General features: G+C 31.4%; 1 protein-coding gene across 3 annotated transcripts in view; it reads right to left on the bottom strand.

The window, feature by feature from the left end:
* Positions 1 to 872: 872 nt before the first annotated feature.
* MANEA (mannosidase endo-alpha) overlaps positions 873 to 17,821 on the bottom strand; it is a 93,956-nt gene continuing 77,007 nt past the window's right edge. For 2 of the 3 annotated variants that reach the window (XM_051997414.1, XM_051997416.1), the window contains 2 exons: positions 11,529 to 11,605; positions 873 to 9,633 (listed from right to left, as the gene is read on the bottom strand). In XM_051997414.1, coding sequence (XP_051853374.1) covers positions 8,997 to 9,633; positions 11,529 to 11,605 — 714 coding nt within the window. In that variant the 3' untranslated portion in view covers positions 873 to 8,996. Of the gene's footprint in view, positions 9,634 to 10,594; positions 10,672 to 11,528; positions 11,606 to 17,821 lie in introns of all 3 variants that reach the window. The other variant, XM_051997415.1, reaches the window with a different exon arrangement.

Below are 17,821 nucleotides of genomic sequence, written 5' to 3'. Positions count from 1 at the left end.
GTGTATGAATATTTGTACATCTGTATATACCATGTATATTTGCATGCTATCTATATACACATATATATATACACACATCTATATGTATTATATATCTATCTATGTAGAAATTTATCACATATCATAAGGATACTAATGGTATTTATTCTTGAATACTTCCTTTTTTAATAGTGTGCTGCTTTTGTGCTTCAGTCTTGTTGGGTTAAATGAGAAAGGATTTATGGAATAGCAACATGTTTAATCCTGTTTGACTATAAGATATTCTCTTTTATTTTCTTACTTCTCATATAAGGAAAATACTCTCTTCTCCTGTTAATTCAATTATCTTTAATGTACAGGGAAAGGCAAAGTCTTGATTTTGAATTTCAGATAACAGCAGACAGTTGAACTGAAACTCAGATCAGTACTACCTCTACAGGATTCCAAGAATCACCTATGCAGAGTTACTTTCCTTGCTTGGCATAAATAGAGTCTTATATTGTTACTTTCTGATGAAAGAATTCAATATCCAGGATTGTCTTTCCTTTCTAAATGATCATATCTTTTGCCTGTATTTTACAGAATGTACAACACACATCAAGATGATGAATCAATAAACAATTTCAAAATAGTGATTAAGTCACCTTTTAAATTATTTTCTCACAGCCAAGTGACAATTCCAACCATATTAAAGAAAATATACTATATACTGCTACTTCTCTTGTTTCAAGATGATAAGAAAATACTAAGCTTCCTTAGTTTTGAAATCCTTAAGAAAATGAAACATTTTCCTTGACATTTTTACAGTACAATTTCCCTGGGGAAATGGAAAATTTCAACTGAGTGCTTTCAGAGAAATTTGATTTCATAAAAATCCAAGCCACAAGCAATGATTTAGTGAAGAGATCTCTTTTAATTTAGCAAAGGCAAGCATAAAGAACAAAACTCCATTTGTTCAATAATTATATAACAAATAAAATATACTGGAAAATATCAATCTTACAATTTCAAACTCCCGGGTTTGTGTTTATTTTTCCATTTTAAAATTTTCTGAGACATGCATAATATAACATTGCCTTATAATAAATACTTAAACATAGGAATATTCCATATTATCAGTGTCACTTATTTTAGTGGTAGAGTGAAACTCAAAGAAATATGTTTTCTGGAATGTAACTGCATAAATATAATCTGTTTCCATCTAAATTCTGGAATCTCTCTTTTGCACTGGCTACCTCAAAAATATGAAGAAAAACTTTTATTACAGATGATAATTCACTCAACATAATAATGTAATGGTCTAATTATAATCAGAATTTAACTCTGAAATATTAAATATTTTCATTTATAGGGAATAATTAAAACTGCTGTGCTCCTAATGTTATAGGGAGCATAATGTAAAGAAAACTACATAGGGGGTCAGAGGAATCCAAGTTCAATTCTGGTGCTACTATTTACCTTAGTTTCCTCATTTTCCTCATTCCTAGAAGGACTGTGAGGTTCTTTCCACCTTTAAATCTATGATTCCTACTTATTTTGAAGGCCACAGTTTTCCTGTTTTCTATCTTCTAGAAGTTTTGAAAGCCTTTAAGTTAAGGCAAAAGCATTTCTAACCTATTCTTCCTTAAAGAAAGAAATAACCAGCACATGTAGTAACAAATATTATATGAAAATTCTAAGTGACTCTCTCCCTCCATTTTGACAATGGTACATCCTACGTACCTTTGTAATCATCTACAATATACACCAATGTAAATATTTCAGTGTGACCACTTCTCAATAGATTTTAGATTCCAATTTCCTCAAACAAGAATTAAATATCTAAAATAGTATTAAACATAAAAATGGATCATATAAGTTGAAAATATACTAGTTTTATTTGATTTCAGTAAGCTTTAGTTGCAAAGACTACTTAATTTTTAGCCCTTAAAAAATATTAGTCATCAACACCTTATTTTCAAGTAATACTGTTGAGACTAAATAAAATATTTAATGTTTTCAGTCCTGAACCCTAGCAAACACTGTTCCTTGAAAGCTAGAGTACATCAACAGTACAAATAGGTTTCTTTTTCTTTAAAGAAGAATAACTCACCAAAGCAATTAAGGCAAAGTCACACCAAAAATTACAAGAACACTAGGCAAATTTTAAATTCCATAACATTTAGGTGATGTTACATAAAAATATATATATTCCTTATTATTTTTTATCACATTTTTTTAATGCAGAGTTACTGATACCTAGATGATCTTAGGTTAGAAAGCAATTTTTTTCAATTTAGTATTATAACTACTGGGGAAAATGACAGAAATGTGCTTATTTAAATTGATACATTACTCTTCTAACATAATCTGAATTGAGATTTTGAAGTAAAATCATCAGTGCAAAAATGTGTTTATAAGTTCTATAGGAATAAGGACCATTATATATGCTTAGAGGAATGGACTGGACTAGTCAATTAAAGTGCATGGTAAAGGATTTGCTTGTCTTTTAAAATGGTTTATTACAAGTGAGCTTACTGCGGAATGTCAAGTTCTGAAAAAACTTCAGATATAATGTACTGATAAAGCTTATCAACAGACTTTTTTTTTTAAGCCACCGATGTTAAATATTTTTTTCCTCAAAAAAAAATCATGTGATGCATAGTGAAACTTGTTATGGTTGTAAATATTTGCATATTTAGGTTAGGAGAGTATATTAAAAGGTAGCTGATGTGACTCTTTAGTCACTAATCACAAGTCAAGAAGAAACTTGTATATTAAAAATAGGATCCCATATATCTCATAAGTAAAATACCTTTGCACTGCATTGTTAGTAAGATAACAAATTTATATGAGAAACTAATTCATATATACATTGAAATTCACATTACACTTTCACATCAAATGTTTTTTAAAGCTCTGTTTTAAAGAAGTTAAGTGGTTATAGTATATTCCAAAATTATCTTAAAGAAACTTAGTAAGCATGGTTTGCTATAGCAGCAAATTATTTATAGTAGAAAACTCACATATTAAAAACATAAACAATTACTTATGGGTGCTATCACAGCTTATGTGCTAGATTAATAATTATGTTAATCTACTATTTTGCATTAAAAGCTAATCTGAATTTAAATTAATTAAGTAAATTTCTTTATTCTATTCCCTGTTATACAAGAAATCTTAAAACTATGTTGTTTGAAAAGCATGCTGAAAAAAGAACCTGAGAGATAGAAAATATTCTTTAAAACCTCTAAGAAGATTAGATGCTGATTTCAAGGGAAATAGAAATTATTAAACTAGTATCAATTCAGAGACCAATCACTGGTTCCCTTGAAGAATAACTTTCATTAAAGCTCAGAGAATATCATAAAACAATTGTTATTTGTCAGAGTTCCAATAATTATTTCAGCAATGATCAATATTGGTAGTAGCTATTTTAATAAATCCAATGAAAGATTAATAGATATAACCAGACTACATTTTGCAGATGGAAATTATCTCCTTCTCTTCAGCTTCCACAACACTTTGTAATTCTCTTATATTCTACTTGGTACTACAGTTAAGATTTATTCTGTATGTTTCACACAGAATCTAGAACAGGGCTCTCACCTAGGAGGAGCTTGAAAAATATTTGCTAATTGAAAGAACATGGCAGGATGTTATCCCTCCAGCTGCTTATGATATTTACTTAATCTATTGATTTGATAGAAATGACATGACACAATGGAAAAAACACTGGCTATGAATAAGAGGACCTGGATTCAAATCATCTTTCTGTCACTTATTACCTACTGTGTGACCTTGGGTAAATCATTTATTCTCTCCTGGCTTCAGTTTGCTCATCTATAAAATGGAGGATTAGCTTAGATGGTCTCTAATATTCCTTCTAGCTCTAAATTCATCATAAGAATTTTATTTTTCTGGAGGAGGAGAAAGACAATGAAATACTCATTTGCTTGACTCTATTAAGAATATTTAGTCATCAGCATGGTGACAATTGGGTCCCAATGAGATTGTGAACAGTAATGATTTAATAAGGCCTATTTATCTTTAGGAAAATGGCAAATTCTCAGACTACAAACAAGTTTACATTAAAATAATCCGGTACACTTTCAAGATTACAAAACTACAGTACTGTTTTATTTTAGTGTATCACTTAAAAATGAATTTTACTTTTGTTATTTAATGAAATAATCTTTCTCTCAAAGGGTGTTATTTTCTCTTAAGAGGCCTCAAAGTAAACTTAATTTCTTTTTAGGAGAGAACTAACATTACCTTGTCACCTCTAGATAATTTACATTTTTTCTATAAACATATTTTAGTATTTAACTATTCCTGTTTTAAAGCCCAAACTTTCATAAGAAAGAATCCTTTGTAAGTTCAAAATAAAATTTTGATTTGACTTATTTCCTGAACAGTTCTAATTATTTTTAGAAAACAAAGATATTAGAATTATTTTAGGTAAACGGCTTACTAGAAAATATTCTTCCTCATTTCTCATTAGCTTATCAATAGAAATCTTAGCGAATACTAAGAAAATATAGAGGTAGCCTTAATCTAAGTGTAATATGACAACTATATACCCCAGTAAAAATGAAAGGTGTACATTTGGAGAATAAAGGCAATGAAGATGTGTTAGTTAAAGTGAATAATATGGACACTCAATAAGAATTTAAAAGACTGCAGTGGCACTGTGGAAAAAGCATTGCCTTAAGTATTAGGAAAACCTGGGTCTAATATAGCCTCTGCTACTAATTACCTACCTGACCTTGAATAAGACACATTGTTTTATCATCTATAAAATAAAAGGAAAGAAACAGGTCCCTTTCACGACTGAAATTATATGATTCAGTGTAGCTCTTACATAGTCAAGACATGATTTTAGTTAGGTGTTTTTTAAATGATGCTTAAAAAACAAACCAGGATTTATTCTACTGAAATACAAAAGTTATCTGTGACTAAGGAATTTGAAAAACCCTGTTCTACCTGGTGCTTTGAACCCACTGCTTAGCATGGAATTATAGTATGTAAAGTGATATAAGGTTTTAGACTTTTTTTTCTTTTTAGCATGTAGAATTACTTGTGTTTCCCTGCTTCTGCCCTCCACTTACTTTAAGTAAGGCTATAATTTCTGGATGGAGGTCTTTTACCTGCTACTCTCTCCAAGTTATTTTCCTTACAGTAGTGCCTTTTTCACAAGTGCAACCAAGAACAACATCATAGAGTGAAAAGGATACTTATTACTGTATATAATCAAAATAATTTATTACATTTGTGTTATTATGACTCAAAGAATATAAAGAGATAAAATATACAATAACTAAGAACTTTGCCTTCAATCCTACTTTATGAATACAAAATGTATTTGTTATTTCAGAATGATCTTTCTGTAGATTATTAAGTGTTATTTACTATTTTTACTACTAAAATTCAACCTCTTTAACAAGGTTTTAAGAATATAAAGTCCTATTTATCCCCAGGTTTTGTCATGGTATGAAGATTTTATTAATGAAGGACAAAGTGTGGTGGATCTTTCTAAATTGGGAGGGCTTCAAAAATAGAAGATGTCACCAGACTGGTCACAGGGTAATGGGATTTTCAATCATCACAAGATGCCTTAACTTCCAAGTTTTAGAATATGGCTGCGATTTTTTTTGGAATAGGACCCACCAATCATGATGAAGTTATGTATCTCTGGAAATATTGCAGTAAAAATAAACATTCCATAATTTTAAAAAGTGTGAAAAATCTTGTACTGGCTACCGTGAAACCTAACTGATATGATACAAAGCTGCAATGGGAAAGAGTTAAGTCTTCTTCCAAATATGAAATACATATTTGTATTATACACAAAGCCAAGAGCATACACACAACACACATACATTCATTCACTAATTCTCCCTTAGTAAGAAAAATAAATCAAAAATTCTGAAACTTTGTTGACTGAGAAACCTTAAGATTAAATAGTCAATTCTCCACATTCATGAGTTTAATTTTCACAACTTCAAACATTTATGTGCAATTTTGTCCCTAAAGAGTAGAACAAATCCATGGGGCTCTAAAGACCAAGAGTGCAGTCAGTGATGCTCGTAGTTGGGGGGAGGTGGAGGAGACAAAAAAAAATGTTAGATAAACTTTGTGCTGGAATGTTGGCCGTGAGTTTGGTATTAAAGAATTACTGATTCATTATAGCTATAAAAAGAATACAATATCCTTACACTACCATCTAATACAGTGAAAGGTAAGCTTCAGGTAAAAAAAAAAGTTTTAGTTTTAAGAACTGTGTTTGTGTTACAGCATTTGCATGTTATGAGAAGTGAATACTATCTGAAATCAATTTAAAAAAAATTCAAATATAACCACAAAAGATCACAGTATTTTTGGGGAATTTCTACTAGAAATGTCTTGTATGTTACCAATTTTATTTTGTGCTCCTCATTTTATGAGTTATTTTCATAGTTATATTATGAAAAGTGAGTGCATATTTATTAGAATTAATGCTTTGTTATAATTGTATGCAAAAATGTATTTTCAGCAATCTCAAATGAAATATTACAGTTATTGGTGGTTGTGAGAAACTAATCTCCCATTTCTCATTTGTGTTTTTGACTTTCATATTGTTTACACGAATGATATCCCTTTGATAGTTGAAAATAGACTATATAACTGACTATATATTAGAACATGGCCTTGTAGTTGTAAAAAGAATATAAAGATAAATTAAAACTGTACTGATAACCTAAAAGTAACTTTTAAAAAACAATATCCATAATACTCAAATTGAATTTGGGATAGCTTTTTTGGAGGCAGAGGACTGGAGTCAGTTCTTTCTCCTAAAGATGGAATTCACAAAGTAATTTAATTGAATGTTTTGGTTAAGTGGAATTTATAGTGAAAGAAGTCTTAGATGTGGAAGGAGAAAATGCTATAGCTCCTTAAATGGGGATAATAACATTTGTACTACCTACTTCATATGACTTTGTGAGGATACAATGCACAATTTATATAAAGTGCTTTGCAAACTGTAAAGTTTAAAAGAGTATCAGCTATTGTTATTACTGATACAAATACTGTGTTCTTGTAATTTATTCCTGTCTTTTTTTTTTTTTTTAGATGTGATGAAGGCACTGGATACATCCCTATATATCAAAGGACATGTAAAAATGATTAAGCTAGACTACACTATTGTTGATTTTTCAATTACCTGTGATAACCTCTCAATCATTACCACCTGCTCCCCATGTCCAAATAAATCAAGGACAAGCTATAATGAGGGTCATGATGCATTTACTTTTGTGTCTGAAAGGGAATTTCTGACTCCTTTGCAAAGACAAATATTGATACTCTAGATGACCTAATATTTATTGTATATTTTATTCTTATCTCTTCACTCCTAGAAGAGAGTCTATCTTTAACTTTAACTATTGCTGTAATCGTGGATTCAGTACATTTTACTTACTGGGATTTCAAGTTTATATTTACAGTACTTGTTTAAGGTTGCATTTCAAAATCCTGGTTTTGGTAGTAAATTAATAGATAAATTTAAATTCTATGAGTGATTCTAAGAGATTACTCTTAAGTAGCCAACATTTACTTTTAATGACCATTGATCTCCATGTTTAGATATTTTAATTCTCAGATTAAAGATGCTATGAAAGTGCCAAGCACTAAATTTCAGATATATTTCAATATATTGAAAGAATTAACACTGTTCTTGTTCTCACCATAATAAACCACACTTGGGTAAAAGTAAAATTATAAGAATAAAATTAACCTAAATTTTTCATTCAGTTTTTCTCTATACACTTAAATAATTTTATACAGTATCATATTAATCTGTATAGGTCATTTCCTAAAAAAGACTAAACCTTTCAAATTAGTATTGACAATAAAATAATATATAAATATTGACTATAAGCTATACTCAAGTTTTACATCAATTAGCTATGTGGGGGGAAAAAGAAATCTTGCAATCAGATTAATTTAAAATCTCATTGCTGAATTCAATCCAATGATAATCATTTTTTTGATAAACTTAAGGAACAGTAATAATAAAATGTGATAGCTATCATAGTTTAGGGGGAAATGATTTTTTTTGCACCGAATTTCTTTAAAAATAATATATATGCACACACGTATAAATATACATAGATAGGTATATATGATAGAGAAGAACTTGCAAATTGTATTTTACTAATCATTTTATCTCTAAAATTCAGGATAGTAAAAGATTCAAAATAAAACTTCTTCTGACACAGAGAAGGCATTTATAATTTGCATAGCATAGGTACTTAGAAAACAGCAAAATGACAGTATACATTGAGCTTTGCATAGAAGGCCCTTTATCTTTAACAATGATTTAATAATGCTAACTTAAGGCAGAGACTGCGTGTACATTGTGTCTTACAGAGATTTTTTGTTACTTTTGGTTTCTAGTAATCAATAGCCTCATTTCTTAAGAAAACATGAAGTTAGCTAGCTGAGTTACTGGAGGAAAATGGCTTTCAAAACTAAAGAAAGAAACACATGCATTAGCAATTCTTTTAAGTACCTTGCTTTTTTACCACAGTGATTTCTACCACAGACAAAGCAAAACTGGTTTTTGTGTCCAGAAAGCAAGTAGCCTCTAATTAGATGCTAATTACTTTCTGCACAATGGGCTACAAAAAAACATTAAGTTGTCATAAATGCTGAATTTCAATTTCAGTCATAAATGATATAAACTATGCTAATACTGTACATAGATATTTCACAAATTATCTTAAGGAGGTTAGTTAAATCTGATTTACAGAATACAAAAACTTGCAGTTTCCTTTTCAAATACTTTCAAAATACAACCCCCAAGAAGCTGACTTTGACAATATTGACATTTCTTCTTTACAAAAGTCTATATTTATTCTAATAAAGATACAAGAATAATGCATATTGACTTAAAGATTTCTTCTGCACACCTAACAAAATACAATCACATACATCAAAGTGTTGTAATTATGAGTACACTTTGGACTAAATATATTAAAATGTCCACTGGATTCACTTCACATAAGCCACTGTTCCTTTTCCTTATTGTATTTTTCAGACCATTTACGGGTGAGTTCCAGATAAATACCTGGCTTGTGAGGTTGGTAATCAAGGTAAACTAAGTGTTCAGTTCTCTTGGGAACTGCTTTTTCAATCTGAGTCCCTTCGTGCCACTCATTAAAGGAGGTAATGGAAATGGCATCAGGTCGTACCTGAAGTGCAGCACTGAAAGCAGTTTCATAGTACTTCCCATTGACGCGGTTCCGAGTATTGTGATTGTTCCAGGGTCGGATGTTGGTATCTATATATCCTGGTCCCACACTTGGGATAAAAAGTAAGCTGTTGCTGTCACAAAAGGCTTTTAGACCTGCCCAGTTGTGATGTGATGAGCCATAAGAAAAGCCATTTGTGGCAAAGTATGTGTAAATTCCATCAAAACCACTTCTTTGGATTTCCTGTTTGTGTCTTTCTTCTACAAGAAGAGCAATAAACAATCCATCATAGGGAGTGTTACGAATACTCAGGGGTCCTGAGGCAGTTAAAAGATTGGCCCAGGTTTCTGGCTCTGTGAAATAGGAATCATATACATAAAACATGGGCAAAATTCTGCCAGTGTTGGACTTATATCTGTAAAAAGCTGGATGGCTTCCATATCTACAAAATAAACATATAAAATACTAATGTAAATAGTCAGAAATAATGAGAGAAAAGTATTTTTTAATCAACCTTTAGATTATTAGATCATTTAAAAGACAGCATTCAAAAAAAAAAAAAAAAGGCAACAAACATTCAACCAAAAGCAGCACTATGAATTTTTCACAAAGTAAAAATTAGATCTCAGAACAGCAAATTATACATAAATAATCCTTAGACAAACATGGAAACCAAAATTGGTAATACTATTAAGTATTCTAGTAGAGCTGATTAGGTTCTTTGTAAAAGTGTGTATATTCTTTTATCCTTTCAGAAGAAATATTATCTTTCCCCTCCACTTGAAGTGATTTTAAGTGAGTGCATTATAAATCTTTCAATTTGTGTCACAGCAGTCAACATACTGCTATGTTGCATTTTTTTTAAAAAAGGTAGAACTTTCAATAGTGCAATAACCTGACGCTAATAAAATAAATGATAAAAACAATTGTGGTTTCTTTCCATTTATTTTGTTGCTCTTTAGTTGTTTCAGTCACATCCAACTCTTTGTCACTCCATTTGGAGTTTTCCTGGTAGAATACTGGAGTGGTTTGCCATTTCCTACTTCTGTTCATTTTACAGATGAGAAACTGAGACAAACAGGGTTAAGTGGTTTGCTCACAGTCACACTGCTTATAAGTAAGTATATGAGGTCAGATCTGACTTCATGCCTAGCACTTTATCTACTGTGTTACCTAGCTGTCCTATTCCTTGCATTTATATTGTAATTGAATATTTTGGTCCTTCTGAAATGTTTCACTTTGCTATTTGTGAGAAATGGCTCATAAATTATAATGAAACATCACTAAATGACAATTTTGTTGTAGATTGTGAAACTTATAAATATTATTAAGTAAATATTATCTTGTTAAAAGAGATGGTAAACGAGCAAACAATAATAATAATAATTGCTAAAGAGACTCACTTTTCAATAATGTACTTGATATTTTTGTGCATACTATGATCATCTCGATTCTTATATGGTTCAATGTGGAAAGCGACCTGAAAAAAACAATTAGAATATTAGAAAAGAGGGACAGGATAGAAATTTTCTTAAATTCTCTCTGATATCAAGTGATTATTTAATCATAACTTTCAATGAATGGTTATGGAATGAGTATCAACTACAGCATTAACTGCATAAATTAATTTCAGCATTAAATTAGCAGTAGGCTATACTTGCTTTATATATTAGGGTGATATACAAAATCTAGTTTTTTTTATAGAGGGAATTTGTTCTATCTACTTTGAGAAAGTTTCAACCATATAATTCTTTTGCGGAAAACTTGAAAACAAGAAATAAGACCTATATGATAAGACAATGCAACCAATGTAACAAGACAATTTATGCTAAAATTCCATGGTTAGACTATCAATTGTATAAAGCTATACAAATACAATAGAGGTATTTTTCTAGTATCATAGTCACTGATATCACATACATCTTAAATATCTAAATTGTATTAGGAAAAAATCTGTAAGATAGTTATTAGCATCCTGATGCTATTATAAATAATGTAATAGGCAAAAAAACTGAAAACAACAGAATTGCTCTATACAGAAGATTTTGGATTATTTAACTAAACAAAGCTTGTCGATTTACCTGGCAATAAAAACTGATTACAGCTGAGGAAAGCTTTTTATATTGCATTTATATTGTAATTGAATATTTTGGTCCTTCTGAAATGTTTCACTTTGCTATTTGTGAGAAATGGCTCATAAATTATAATGAAACATCACTAAATGACAATTTTGTTGTAGATTGTGAAACTTATAAATATTATTAAGTAAATATTATCTTGTTAAAAGAGATGGTAAACGAGCAAACAATAATAATAATAATTGCTAAAGAGACTCACTTTTCAATAATGTACTTGATATTTTTGTGCATACTATGATCATCTCGATTCTTATATGGTTCAATGTGGAAAGCGACCTGAAAAAAACAATTAGAATATTAGAAAAGAGGGACAGGATAGAAATTTTCTTAAATTCTCTCTGATATCAAGTGATTATTTAGTCATAACTTTCAATGAATGGTTATGGAATGAGTATCAACTACAGCATTAACTGCATAAATTAATTTCAGCATTAAATTAGCAGTAGGCTATACTTGCTTTATATATTAGGGTGATATACAAAATCTAGTTTTTTTTATAGAGGGAATTTGTTCTATCTACTTTGAGAAAGTTTCAACCATATAATTCTTTCGCGGAAAACTTGAAAACAAGAAATAAGACCTATATGATAAGACAATGCAACCAATGTAACAAGACAATTTATGCTAAAATTCCATGGTTAGACTATCAATTGTATAAAGCTATACAAATACAATAGAGGTATTTTTCTAGTATTATAGTCACTGATATCACATACATCTTAAATATCTAAATTGTATTAGGAAAAAAATCTGTAAGATAGTTATTAGCATCCTGATGCTATTATAAATAATGTAATAGGCAAAAAAACTGAAAACAACAGAATTGCTCTATACAGAAGATTTTGGATTATTTAACTAAACAAAGCTTGTCGATTTACCTGGCAATAAAAACTGATTACAGCTGAGGAAAGCTTTTTATATTGCATTTCTATCTAACAATGCTGAGTAAATGTTTATGTAATATTGCTCTGAAGAGAAATCAAGTCATGAAAACAGATTTTTAAAACAGAATATAAAATGTAACAAACACATCACTAGCAATAAAAATACTTAAGACAATTTAATATACTGTATATTGCTGTTGTGTATTTTAGCCTTCAGGCTAAATGAAAAAAAAATGTCTCAGATAAACTTCAGATCATTCTAATGCAAAACTTTTGTTTTCAATTGCCCAATTAAATTAAATACCATTTTATTTTAGTGCTACTAGTTTTCACAGAGGCAATTTTAAAGTCAGACAGCATTTAATGAAAATGCATTATGTTCCAATATATGAATGAAACACTGTTAAATTACAAAAGAAAGAATTAATTTTTGTCCATCATGAACCAAGGTCAGATAGTTCTAACTAGAATTGTTAAGCTTCCCCAGTTGCTATAATTTTTAAAGTCAGAAAGCATTTAACGAAAATCCATTATGCTACAATTTATGAAACACTGATATATTACAAAAGAAAGCATTAACTTTTGTCCATCATGAACCAAGGTCAGATAGTTCCAGTTAGGATTGTTAACTTCTCTAGTTGCTATTATTTTTTTAGCCTTAATCTAATGGAAAGATAGACTATATTTGACAAGGGCACAGTTAAAAACCCTAAATTTGCACATATGATTTTCTTTTTTTGACCATTATTTTTATTTATTTATTATGCAAGGCAATTGGGGCTAAATTTGCCCAGGACCATACAGTTCGTGTTAATTATCTGAGCCCAGATTTGAACTCATGTCTCCTGACACCAGGATTGGTGCTTTATGCACTGTGCCATCTGGCTGCCCAATATTTTCTATGTATGATGACATTTATTATAGCCAAGAAAGCAAAATCCACTTCATTTACATTGTGCTTTCTTTCAGAGAATATATAACTTGCTAAGGACCTTAGAAATAATCTAGTTCAAACTCAGCCTAAACCAGGAATCTCTTAAAACATCCCTGGAGAGGCCAACAAGAGTCAAACTCTGAAATGGCTTGATTTTTAAAGTAGAAAGTCTCAAAATTCTCCATTTATGGAAATACCATGAGAAGGACAAACAAAAAGATAACATGGGTGGTAAATAAACAACCTTTTATTAAGTGCCTATCATGTGCCAGACATTATGTGTTTACTAGGAACACAAAGAATGATTTTTTTAAGTTCTTACTCTCAGAGATCCCAATCTAACTAAGGAAACAACATGCAAACAATAATGTACAAGTCAATATAAAGAGGACAAATTCAAGCTACTTAAAAGAGGAAAGATGTTAGCAGTAAGAGGGAATAAGGAAAGGCTTTCTGAATCTGAAAGTGTTTTTTGTTTGTTTGTTTGTTTGTTTGTTTTTTTGGCTTTTGAAGGAAACCAGAGAAGCTAGGAAGTGAAAATAAAGAGGGAGAGAATTCCAGGCATGAGGGAGAGTTACTGAAAATGCCTAGAATCAGTTCATGAAACATTATGTTTGAGAAAGAGCAAACAGACCAGTGTTACTGAAGATGTAAGAAAATTGGAAAGGTACAAAGGAGCCAGGTATAGTGGCAATAGTAGTAGATTTCACATCAGGTATACTGGATTTTAGTCTCTGGTCGTGGAACTGCCATGCTGGGTCACTTGAGGGACTTAATCACTTAATCAGATATTCTTTTTCTGCCTACTTTACAGGTTCTTGTGAGATAACAAATATTTTAAGAAATTGTAGATTAATAAATCAGGTAATGGAAAGAGTAATGATCTTGGAAATCAGGAGAAACAGACTCTAACATTGACTCTGCTGACTTACACAGTGAATTGTCACAATTCTCTATTTCTCTGGGACTTGGGCTCCTCAGTGAGAGTACAGAACTAATGGATTTCAATAGCCTTTTATAGACTTAACACAACGATTCTGAGAAGGAAAAACAAATTTTGAAAACAGAACTGTTCTAGAAATATACCATTACAACTTTTCTATCACTATTTCCAAATTGATTATACTTCTACATTACAGAATTCATTGCATTATATAAAGTTCATATTTATTGGGGATAACATACAGAAAGAAAGAAACCTTTTATAGGAAGTGTATATATAAATGTATCTATAGTTATCATTCTCTCTCTCTCTCTCTCTCTCAGAAAATGTAACAGCATTCCCCTACAAAAGTATTGCTTACTTTCTAGATTTCAACACACCATACTTTATCCGAGAACACTATTTACCTATGCTGGCAATTAGACAGAAAGAATGAAGGAAATGAAGGAAGAAAGTGTAATGCTGGAAAAACTGAGGCAAGATAGAGATTAGAGAGTATTTAATATTTTATTTGAAAGGGAGAGCTTTACTGGGACCAACTGGATCCATGGTTTGGTCCCAGGACTGAATGAGACTATCGTTGCCAAGAATCCAGCCAATAATGTGAGTTCTCAATGACATTTATATACACGTGGCTCATTCTCAGAGGGTAGACTGAGACAGGGGCGGAGTCAGGATGCTGAGAGCAGGAATGGGACCCTGACAGGATGGGGTGAGCGACCAAAGAGGGGAAAGGGGGGTGACATAATGGGGGGAGGCACTCTGGAGATGGGGAGAGACATCTTGATAAGACTCTCTCTGATATTCTGATAGCTTGGGATGGGAAGAGGCATTCTGATATTCTAAAATATAAGATCTTTTATCCTTATCAAATATTCTGATTAAGAGGGAAGGGGTGGTTTCACAGGACTGAGCAGAACAATTATAAACTGAGGCAGAACCAGTAGGGGAAAAGGCAGGGCAATTTAGGGAAACTGAGTCAATATAATTAGGGAAACTAAGTCAGGACAATAAAAGAGAACCATGGTATAACAAAAAAAGGAAGAAGAGAGGGAAAGGAAGGAAGGAGGGAGGGAAAGAAGAAAAGAAAAAAGAAAGGAAGGAAAGAAGGAAGAAAGAAAGGGAAGGAGGGAAGGAAGGCAGAAAGGAAAGGAGGGAGCTGTTTCCCAGCTGACCAGTTCAGCTGGGTCACTAATGGGGCAGTTCTGCTCACATTTCATCCAACTCCCTCTTGTAGCTCCAAGAAGCTGTAGCAGCTACAGCAGACACACACTGGTAAAACCATCTTGACAGATGAGCTGAGATGAGACTACTCTCAACTTTGAGACTAATCAACAAGTTTCAAACCCAGGAAAAATTCTCAAAACAAAACAAAACACAAAACCAAAAACAAAAGAACTGAAAGACAGAGAAACAACAGTAGCCAGATTAGGTGTCCACTCAGAGAGATCGATCTTTGCTCAGCTCCACTAGTCAGAACTCCTCTCCTGTCTGCTGCAGGCAAGTGTGTATGGATGGGGGTGGGGGCATGAAGGAGGAAAGGAGAGAAGGGATTAGAAATGTTCCTTAACTCCTTACTTTCCTCTTATTTGCCAGGAAATCAAATTCAGATTATGGAAAAATCACTTCATGAAGAGATCTGCAGAACATTATAAAGGAAGAATTCTGTTATAATAAGTAGGTACTTTTATAATTACCTAATGCACTGTATACTTCTAAATCAGTTGTTTAGATCTTGTCAAAGAATTCTCCCAAAGAAACAATTCCGACTGTTTGTTATAGTTTTAGGGAGATCCAAACAAAAAAATTATTGGGTTAGAAGGTATAGTAGTAGTATACAACCAGTACTACAGAAACTAACTACCATTTGTGTTTCCATGGGACTTCAAGGAGAGACACCAAAATAAAAATTTCTGGCCAAAAAAAAAAAAAAAAAAATCCCTCTGAAGATGCTTCTAGAATAATGGAAAAGATCAAAAAGAACAGATAATCTCCAAAAAGAGAAGAAATGTTAGAAAAACAACAGCAAGGTAATTCTGACAGGAATAAAAAGAAAAACAAATTGCATAGTAAAACATAATCATACAAACTATGAATCTAGGGACATCAGTGATAGGGGAGCCAAAATCTCAACCTCTCTACACCATCCTGGATTGTGAGAAATGACAGAATTCACTTCCATTGTGCAATTCAGGACTATGGGAAGAGAAAGACAGAATATGGACTGAACACAGTGTCTCTACTGAGCCTATATTCCAAAGACATCATAAAAAAGGGAAAAGACCCCACATGTGCAAATATGTTTGTAGTGGTAAGAAACTGGAAACTGAGTGGATGCCCCTTAATTAAGGCTGAATAAGTTATGGTATATGAATGCTATGGAATATTATTATCCTATAAGAATGATCAGTAGGATGATTTCAGAGAAGTCTGGAGAGACTTACATGAACTGATGCTAAGTGAAGTGAGCAGAACCGAGAGAACACTGTACACAGCAGTGAAGTACCTCTGAGTTGTTTTAATTTCCATTTCTCTAATCAATAATGATTCAGACCATTTGTTCATTAGACTATAGATGGATTTAATTCCTTCATATAAAAATTGTTCAAATCCTTTAACCATTTATCAATTGGGGAAAGACTTGTATTCTTATAAATTTGAGTTAGTTCTCCCTATATTTTAGAATTGAGAACTTTTTCAGAATCACTGACTGTAAAAATTGTTTCCTAGCTTTCTGCTTCCCTTCCAATTTTGTCTCTGTTATGCTTGTACAAAACTTTTAAAATTTAATTTAATAAAAACTGTCAATTTTGTATTTTATAAAATTATCTACTTTTGTCCTAAATTTCTCCCTTCTCCAAAGATTAGACAGGTAAACTATCCTTGCTCTCCTAATATGCTTATAGTATCATCTTTATGTCTAAATCATGAATCCATCCATTTTGACATTATTCTTGGTATAGGATATAAGACATTGGTCTATGCCTAATCTCTACCTACTATTTTCCTGTTTTTCCAGCAATTTTTGTCAAATAGTAGGTTCTTAACTCAGAAGCTGGAGTCTTTGGAGTTTCTCAAACAATAGATCACCACGGTCATTGACTATTGTGTCTTGTATATCTACTCTATTCCACTGATGCATCATTCTTATTTCTTAACCAATACTATATGGTTTTGATGACTGCTGTTTTATAATACAGATTTTATAATAGCCACTTTCCTTGAAGTTTCCCTCATCAATTCCCTCTATATTCTTGAGCTTTTCTTCTTCCTGATAAATTTTATTATTTTTTCTCTATTTAAAATGATTTTTCAGCATTAAACAAATAAATTTAGGTATAATTGTCATCTTTATTATATTACCTCAGCCTACCTATGTGCAATTGATATTTTTTCAGTTGTTTAAATGTGACTTTATATTTGTGAAAAGAAAGTGTTTTGTAATTATATTCCTATAGTTCCAGGCTAGTCTTGGCAGGTAGAGTCCCACATATTTTATATTGTTTACAGTTGTTTTAAATGGAACTTTTTAAACATCTCTTGCTGCTAGGCTTTGTTGGTAATATATAGAAATGTGGATTTATTTTATATCCTGAAATTATCTCAAAGTTGTTAATTATTTCAATGATTAGATTAGATGATTCTCTAAATATACCATCATATCATGGGCAAAGAGTGATAATTTTGTTTCCTCACTACCTACTCTAATTTCTTCAAATTCTTTTTCTTCT

This window comes from Antechinus flavipes, chromosome 4, assembly GCF_016432865.1.
Source record: "Antechinus flavipes isolate AdamAnt ecotype Samford, QLD, Australia chromosome 4, AdamAnt_v2, whole genome shotgun sequence".
Lineage (NCBI taxonomy): Eukaryota > Metazoa > Chordata > Mammalia > Dasyuromorphia > Dasyuridae > Antechinus > Antechinus flavipes.
Note: the sequence above shows the minus strand (reverse complement) of the source record. Positions and strands in the feature narration are given on the sequence as shown.